Source organism: Tupaia chinensis, unplaced genomic scaffold (genome assembly GCF_000334495.1).
Source record: "Tupaia chinensis unplaced genomic scaffold, TupChi_1.0 Scaffold000159_1, whole genome shotgun sequence".
Lineage (NCBI taxonomy): Eukaryota > Metazoa > Chordata > Mammalia > Scandentia > Tupaiidae > Tupaia > Tupaia belangeri.
In genome coordinates this window covers 8,619,148-8,628,020 of record NW_006159630.1, presented here as the reverse complement: position 1 = coordinate 8,628,020, position 8,873 = coordinate 8,619,148, and the positions used below count along the sequence as shown (strand labels likewise).

General features: G+C 62.5%; 1 protein-coding gene across 1 annotated transcript in view; it reads right to left on the bottom strand.

The window, feature by feature from the left end:
- The window catches only part of SDK2 (sidekick cell adhesion molecule 2), a 131,090-nt gene that overhangs the window by 51,215 nt on the left and 71,002 nt on the right, over positions 1-8,873 (bottom strand). Inside the window, 7 exon segments of the mRNA XM_027770819.1 lie at positions 34-174; positions 1,184-1,316; positions 1,319-1,377; positions 2,144-2,242; positions 3,562-3,751; positions 4,275-4,390; positions 5,108-5,345. Of these exon segments, the coding sequence (XP_027626620.1) occupies positions 34-174; positions 1,184-1,316; positions 1,319-1,377; positions 2,144-2,242; positions 3,562-3,751; positions 4,275-4,390; positions 5,108-5,345 (976 nt within the window).

The following is an 8,873-nucleotide window of genomic DNA, read 5'->3' as shown; positions in this document are numbered from 1 at the left end:
GGCGCCCGGAGGCCGGGTGCCGCCCCCCCCTGCCGCTGGGCAGCTCGCGGGTCTGGACCGTGTAGTAGCGCACCGGGGACAGCCCGTCGCTGCCCGGCTCCCAGGACAGCAGCACGCTGCGTGCCCGCACGTCCTCCTGCTGCACCACCGGCTTGCTGGGGGGCTGCGGGCGGGCTGGGGGGCGGAGCAGGTGAGTGAGGGTGGTGGTGGAAGGGCTGTACTTCCTCGGGAGGGAGGGCGAGGCCTCGCCCCTTTCCCCTCTTCCCGTGTGCACAGGGTCCTTGCATGTTCTCAGGCCCCACAGCCAGCACCTGTGTCCCTGGTCAGAGACGTGTCCTCAGGCTCCTTGAGCTCCAGGTGTCTGGGATGTGACATGTCCTAGCAGCCCCGACCCTAGGACTGGCAGCGAGGGCAGCGGCCCAGCCCCTCTGCTCCTGCTGGTGAACCCTGAGACGGGACGCAGCAGTGGCGCATGGGACCGAGCACATGTTCCCCGGGACTCTGCTTTTACCTGGCCCACCTGGCGCCCTGCTCTCCCCGGGATCACCTCCCAGCCCTCCTGCAGGGCTCTCCACCTCGGCGTGACTGGCACTTGGAAAGAGTTGGGGCCCTGGCATGCGTGGTGGGGGGCTCAGCAGCATCCCCACTTCTGTCCACAGATGCCAGCAGCGCTGCCCCAGCTGTGACGACTATGGTGTTTCTGGACACAGCCCAAATTCCCTGGGGGCAACAGAGCCCCCAGCCGAGAACCACTAAACTACTGTTTTTCCCTAGGGACATTTTATCAATAAATAACTTTCATGTCAACAGGGGTCTTGGGCCTGCTTCTGGGGAGCCCGAGATTGAGCGAGGTGCCAGCCCAGGGCAGCAGGGTACAACAGCCCAGGCCCCAGGACGTAGCCTAATCTTGACCTGCTCGGACCAGGCTGGGTATGCGGGAGAGGCTGGAGGGGGAGAAGGTCACCGACCCTCCGTTAGAGATCCTTGCAGCGGGACCCCCAGCTCTCCCTGGGTGTCTACTGGGCACCTTACTGACTTGCGCTCTGTGTTGGAGCCCACTTTCCACTCCAGACCAGTGCAAAGCCGTCCATGCCCCGCCTATCCCAGCACCCCCCAGGACGGGTTCCGAGAATTCGGGTGCCCCTCGCTGCCCCCAGGCCCCCCAGCCCCTGCGGACAGTCACCTCTCTTCTCAGTTGTCACCACCAATGCCTCAGCGGCCTCTCCCCAGCCCTTGCGGGTCTGGGCTGTGATGCGGAACAGGTAGACGGACTCAGGCTTGAGGCCGGTGGCCGTGTACTGGCGGGGGGCGGGGGGCCGGCCCCCACCGAGGCGGTGCTGGCCGTGGTGGTGTTGAGTCGGTGTGTAATCTGGTACGCTGTGGGCAGAAAGAGGCGGGGGGGCTGGGGGGGCAGGGGGGCGGGGAGTCAGGTGCGCGTCTCTGGGCACCGCCCCACCTGCCCTCGGGCCACCTTGGCTGTGGTCTGTCTGCCTGAAGCCCTCCCGCTGTCTCCAGTCTTTAACTGCCACTTGGAGAATGTGGACGGTGGGGGCCTGGGTGGTGATGGAGTGAAATTCTGGCTCAGGGCTTTCCAGTTTAAAGTGTTAGCCCTTCCGCCCCCTGCACCCCATCTTTGGAGAGGTGCATTCATCCAGGGTCAGCTTTTGGGGAAGGTCAGGGCTGAGAGCCCGGAGCAGACTCAGGCAGTCCAAGTTACAAGGGCGAGGGTCGGAGGCCGTGGAGAGAGGTGACTTGTGCTGACCTCGCCTGTGTGTGAGTGCTGGGGACTTGGAGTGTGACCTGCAGCCTGTCCTCCAGGCTGTGGGCAGTTCCCCAGCAGGGGTTTGGCTGCGCAGAGCCGGCCAGAGCCTTCCCTTGGCCACACTAAGGCAGGCAGCAGGTTTACCAGATGGCCAGATGGCTGGGGTCTGGGGGCATTTACGGGCAAAGGGTTGACCTGTGGTCCTGCCCGTGCCTCCAGCAAGTAACCTGACAGATGGAAGCTTCCAGCAGGAGAAATGAGGCACAGAAGACCTGCAGGCCCTTCCCGGGCCTACCCTCCCTCTTGCCAACAATGCCCTTTCCCTTTGCTCGTACACCTCCCCTCTCCCTGCAACCGGGGTGGGGAAGGGCCAAGGCTTACCAAGAATGATGCCGTTGGGGGCAGCGGGGGGCTGCCAGATCAGCCGCACGGACGTGGTCCTCACCTCTGGGAACAGGATGCCCATGGGCGGCCCTGGGACTGGAGGGGACGAAGGAGAAGGGGCAGGCAGTGAGGCTTGCTTGGCCCGGCCACATTCAGGCGGAAGGAGTGGGGAGGGCCTGCTTGGGTCGAAGAGCTTCCGTGGTGCCCTGCTCTGTGCCTGGCACCATGTCAGGAGCCAGGGACGTGCGAATGAAATCCAGGCGGTTTCTAGCCTCCCAATAAGTCATCTGGCAGCCACTGGAAGGTAGAATGAAGTTTCCATCCTCCAACTAAGTGTTATTTGGCAGGAACTAGAAGGTAAAAACGAGGGCTGGGCCCTCGGAATGGTGCTATTTGGCAGGGACCTGGGGCTCCGGTTTCCGTTGGCTCAGGGTCTGTCTGAGCTCCAGCCAGGGCTGCCCTCCAAAGTGGCAAGTGTGCCCTGCTCTGGTCTGCACAGTAGAAGGGCCCATGTGAACTTCCTGCCACCCGGGGGGAGGTGGCCGGGGCAGAGGGAAGGGCCCACTCTAGCCCACACCATTCTTCTCTCTAGGCCTCCCTCTGGGATCTGGGGACCCTGGAATTCTCATCCGGAGAACCCCAAGGATGTTTCTAGGCCCATCCCCAGATCCATCCTCCTGAAGGTAACTGTGCAGCCCTGGACCCAGGGATGGCCAAGGGTAGCCGTTTTGGGAGTGTGGTTGGAGAATGGATGTGGGGGCCGAAGGAGAGGGTGGGTAGAGAGCAGGGCAGTGGGAGTGGAGGCAGTGGCTGGGGGAGCTCGTCCCAGAATGCCAAGAAGGCGCCAAGCACACATTGTCAGCTTTTCTTATCATGTCTTGTTTCTTAAGATTTTTCCCCCATAGGGTGTGTTTGTGTGTGTGCTTGCTGGAGAGAGACAGAGATAAGAGAGAGAAAGTGAGAAATCATTCCCTGGCGGGGGATGGCCACACTGCCATCCCTTCCTCACCTTCCCCTCGGGATTTCGAGCACGCACGCCCGTGCACCCGGCGGGGTTTTGCCGTGAGTTGGCCACAGTGGTGAGTACCTGGAGCCTGCCTGGCATCACTTCGTTTGCAAATGGGACCAAAAGTCTTGTGCTCTGGAAAAACTAAGGCTTTCTCTCCTACAGACTTACTCCAAGTGAGCCTGTCCCAGGTGAAAAGCAGTCAGAAAGGCGCAAAGTCCCTCTTCTGTACCCTTGTCCTGGCCAGACGCCAGCTGCCCTCTCGTCATGCCGTCCTTAGGGACATGGGCAGTAATTAGCAGTCATCACTGACCCAGGCCAGGCCGTTCCTGGGGGCAGAGCGAGGTCCCAGAGGGGGCAGGGCCGTTCCTCCCCGTCTTCAGACTGAGCTGTGGGGGCTCGGACTCACCGTCGTCCAGCGTCCGCTCCAGGATGGGAGGGTGACTGGGGCTGCCGTCCCCGATGCGCGTGAAGGCCAGCACCTGGACCTCGTAGAGCACGTACTTGCCCAGGCCCGTGAGCTGCGCACTGCGAGAGGAGTTGCCCTCCACCAGCCAGAACCGGGGCTGGGAGTCCGAGTCCTTCTCCCTGTACATCACCTGCCGGGCCAGCACCGGGTGAGGGGTCTCACCACGCCCACCCACGCCTCTCCCGAGTCTCGTTCCCAGAGAGCTGGGGGTGACTGCAAGGACGGTGTACCCAGAAGGCTGGGGACGCAGAGACAGGGTCAGCTTTGGGACCGGAGGGCTCCTTAGAGCATCCAGGCGGGAAGGCCCGCCCACAGAGGGGGCGTGGCCTGCTCGAGGTCACAGGGAGAGGGCAGCGAGCGGGGCCAGCAGGCCTCAGGCCAGGGCTATACCACGCTGCCTGGCACAGCGTCCAGAGGAATTGAGGGTGATAATGGTTAACCTCGGAGCTGAGAGCGTGGCCGGGGGCAGCCAGTGTGGCTTTCTGGGGGAGCTGGGCCAGCCCCAGGGGTCCTGGGCTGCACTGGACGCCTCCCCACCTGGAAGGGAGGTCTCCCTGGTTGCCATGGTGACGGCAGGGGGTGGACGGAGGCGGAGGTCAGGGCAGCATGGATGGAGGCAGTGTGGGGAGCCCCGCCCCGGATCAGAGACTCACCTTATAGCCCAGCACCAGCCCGTTGTGATCTGCCTCGGGGACCTCGCTCCAGCGCACCAGCATGCTGCTGGAGGTGGTGGCCAGCGCCGACACGTTGGCGGGGCCGGAGGACGGGACTGGGGGGCAGAGGAGGAACTCAGGACCCAGGCCTCCATGGGGCCCAGGGCAGAGCCCCTCCACCCCGCTAGGGAGGACAGTGGCTCCCCTCTCGCAATTACCCCTGTCCCCCGTGGCGCCCTTTGGCTTTGGCGCGTCACAGACACTGTTCCTGGCTTTAGATTTGCCTCCGGTCCTCTGCTCGCTCAGGCTGACCCGAGGAGAGCCTGCGTGTCCTCTGTCGGCAGTGAGGGGCAGCGGAGGAATCAGAGGCTCCGGAAGCCGCCTGCCATTTAAAGGGGGCCAGAAACTAACGGCCACAGGGGGCCGAGCACGCATGGAGGGGAGAGGCGTTGCCTGCAGGCTGGGGCTCCTGTTCTGTGGGTGACCACTTGCCAGCTGTGAGCCGCTGGTTGCGTTTCTGGAATGTTCTGAGAGCTAACCCTCCTCCGACTCTCCATCTCAACTCTTTCAGGTTGCTTTGGGTGTCAGGGTCAAGGCGGAGGCCGGGAGGCGGGCCAGCTGGGTGTGGAGACTGTCTGGCTATCCTGCAGAGCAGGACACTGCCCCCTTCCGTCCCAGGGAGGGGGCAGGCTGGGGAGCTGTGGCCACATGACAGGCCCTCTGCATGACACTGAGCGCCGGCAGGGGACAGGAGCTCAGACTATTCCTGAGGACAGCCCTGCGGGCAGAGGCAGAGGGGACAGTGAGGGGTGGCTGGGTGCCAGTGGCCGTACCTGACTCCCGGGTCCGGCCCACCACGGTCTGACTCCACGGCCCGCTCCCGATGGCGTTGAAGGCTTGCACCTGGACGCGGTACTCCGTCCACTCCTCCAGGTCCTCGATGGTGTACTCCCGCTCCACGCGGTCCTGGACCACGTGGCTCAGCGTCTTGCCGTGGCCATCCGACCGGCTGTACTTGATCTTGTAGCCCACTGACTCGGGGTTCCCGTTGTACTCCATCTCCGGGAGAGGCTGCAGCAGGGCAGGGTGGGCAGAACGGCTCTGAGGAGGGCCCTGTACAGGCAAGGGCTTGGGCTCCTCTTCCAGGGAGCCTTTGGGAGCCCCGGTTTACAGCCCAGTTCACATGGGCACTGTCACCCAGATGTGGCTTAGGTCCGTAGCCCCGTGTTCCTGGGGTCATCTCCCTGCCCTACTCCGTGCTCCGAGGAGCCATTCTGTATGGAGCCCGTGACAGTTACCACCCTTCCGAGGGAGTTGGCGCTGCCGGGGAGGCCCACAGAGGCCGTCTGTCCAGCAGGCTGGTGAGCACAGCCACTGAGGCCCCGCTGTCTCCTCTGCCTCACGGCCTCACGGCCTCACTCAGGCTGCCAGCACGCATCTAACTGAATCACCTACACACCTGGCGTCAGCTCATGGGGACAGGGCATCCGCATATGGAACACCCGTCACAGGCAGGGAGTCCTGTCCAGCAAGCCTTGGTCACACCTGCTGCATTTCATAAATGCCAGAGAGTACATGAGCGAGCGAGTGAGCGAGAGAGAGAGACAGAGAGAGAGAGAGAACACACCCATGGGGGCTACTAACACTGCAATCCTTTACTAACACTGCAATCCTTTACTAACACTGCAGTCCCTCACTAACACTGCAGTCCTTTACTAACACTGCAGTCCCTCACTAACACTGCAGTCCTTTACTAACACTGCAGTCCCTCACTAACACTGCAGTCCCTCACTAACGCTGCAGTCCCTCACTAACGCTGCAGTCCCTCACTAACGCTGCGGTCCCTCACTAACACTGCAGTCCCTTACTAACACTGCAGTCCCTCACTAACACTGCAGTCCTTTACTAACACTGCAGGCCCTCACTAACACTGCAGTCCTTTACTAACACTGCAGTCCCTCACTAACACTGCAGTCCCTCACTAACGCTGCAGTCCCTCACTAACACTGCAGTCCTTTACTAACACTGCAGTCCTTTTTCCTGCCCATCTCCATCCCATCAGGATTCTGGCATACCCGGGGTGTTGTTCTGGCTGCTAGGGGACTGGGGAGCTGGGGCCCAACCGGCCATGGGGGACCGGTCTCCTCTGTGTAGTCTAACTGCTGCACTGTGGGCCCGGCCTTCCTGCTGCATTTTCAGCCTCACTGCTTGAGTCTCCTCAAAGAGAACAGGCAGAGTTCTTCCTGGGGCTCGGGACCAGGCAGGTGGGGCTGTGGCCACTGGTTCGAGGCTGTGCGTGTGCTGGGAGGGAAGCAGCAAGCAGCAGCCGGTGCTCACTGTGGAGCCTGTGCTCCGAGCAGGTGGGGCCCGGGCCTGGTCTGAGGCCCCTCCTCTGACAGGGACAGAGCCGGACTGGGGCATCCTTGGCCATCACCCCGCCCCATCCCCATTCAGCTTCCCCTGGGCCTCTGGAGGGCCCACGGCCTGCAGCTCACTGCATTCTGACCCACTTTACCCTGTTCTCCCCAGCAGCCCCCCGCCTCGGGCTCACTCCGGCTCCCTCCTACCAGCCCCTCCTACAGACACTTAGTGAAGCGGACGGAGACCATTAGGACGGCAATCGATGGGCCTGAGAGCCAGAGGCCGCGCTCAAGCCCACGCTCGCTCACCTGCTAAGGAAAGGTAACGGCCCGTGCACCATTAACGGGCCTGAGACGTGCCCCAGGCCCAGCACGGCAACGCAACTGCCTTTCCATTCCCTCTCCAGCCGCCTCCTGAGTTTCGAACCCTTTAACCTTTCAGTATTTGGAAACCTTAGAGTGAGCTTCAGGAGGAGGGCAGGGAGGCAGCAGCGGTGGGAGGCAGGGGCAGCGGCAGGAGAGGTAGAAGGCTGCCGGGCACGGGCTCCTGCCTGTGGGGCTCTTGGTCTCTGGGCTGGGCAGGGCCGAGAGAGAGGGCCCGCCCCCCTGGGCGGGGACTCATCATTAACAGCTAGCGCTTCTGTAGGGGACGGGACAGTGCCTCCCTAACCATCGGCCCCATTATGAGGCTGTCCCCATAGGTGACAGGCAGGCCTGGTTCCCAGGGAGCCCAGCCTGTGGGGTGGAGCATTTTGCACACCATGTTTTGCATAGCCAGCAAGAGGTTTTGGTCTGCCACGGACACGAGGGAGTCGTGTGGTCAGATGGGGCTGGTGTGGTGGAGCCTGAGCCCTGCCAGTGCTCCCGGGTCCTCATGGAGCCACGGGGTGTGGGGCCGTTCCCATGTCTGTCTAAGGGGTCTCATTTGCTCTGAAAGCCCCTGGATAGATGCGCCAAGGGTCCTGTGCTGGGAAACACTGTCCCAGAAGGGGCCTGCGGAGAAGCAGGGGGCCCGGGGGAGAGGCAGTTTCTTCCGTTCCCCAGAGGGCAAGACGGTGGTGTGTTCAGTGGTTAGGGCTGAGGCTTGGGGTACAGACTCCCTGGATTGGGATCTCAGCTCTGCTGAGATCGAGGAGGAGTGGGAGGCTGTGTGTGTGGGAGTCATTGGGTAAATTATCTGGTTTCTCTCTGCCTCAGTTTCTTCATTTGCAAGACGGGGACCAAGATGGCTCTGCTGGGTGTTTGGAGAAGACACAAAGACTCTGAACGAAGCCCTTCAGCAGTGCCTGGCAGGAGAGGGAGCCTTGGCGTGGTGGCATCGTGTACGCTGCACAGGCACACTGCGTACTGGCCCCCAACGTGCGCCTGGGTCTGTGGGGACAGTCGGCCCGAAGGGTCCCTCCCTCGCCGCCTCTCAGACACGGGAGCAACCTTTCACTCTCTGCTGCATGTAGCGGAATGCACGGCAAGGTCCTGTCCTCTCTGAGCCTCTGCGTTCCTGGCTGTCGCTGGGGTAAGAATGAATGTGGCCTCTGTAAGGTTATTGGGAGAATAGAGAGGGGTGAAGCCTGAGGGGCCTGATGGCAGTGGGGTGGCGACGCATGGCTGCGATGCTGGACCTCACGCGATGGCCCTGGTTTGTACCCGGGGCCTCCCTGTGCTGGCCGGGCTGGCGGAGGCTGGGGGTAGGTAGCGGCATCGAGACCTTATGGGATGCCTATGTCTCTGTCTTGCTCTAACGAAATAAATACATGAACGTGAAACATTTCAAAATGCTTGGCACTTGGCACTGCTCGGTAGACAGTGTCTTCCACTCCCTGGAGGGTATTCTTCAGCTAAGAGGTGCTGTCCTGCCCCCTTGTCCCCAAGGGAGCCTCACCATCCAGCGGAGCCACAGGCTGGTCTCACTGGCTGTGCGCAGGGTCACGTTGGCCGGGGCCATGTCAGGGGGCGCCTGGAGGGTCTGGATCTTTCTTGAAGGCTGGCTGGGTGGGCTGGTGCCTACGATGTTCACCTGGCGCATGCGGAAGCTGGGATGGGGGCAAGGGGACAAGCACGAAGGTGAAGGAGCACCCCAGAGCCAAACTCTGCCCCGGATAGCTGCCCTGGCCCTGGCTGCGACCCCTGCCCCCGTCGTGTTACCTGTAGTAGGTGAAGGGGTTGAGGTCGGGCACCTCCATGGAGCGGGCATCAGGCTCGTTGGCCAGCTGGTGAATCAGCAGCCCCTCCTCTCCTTCCC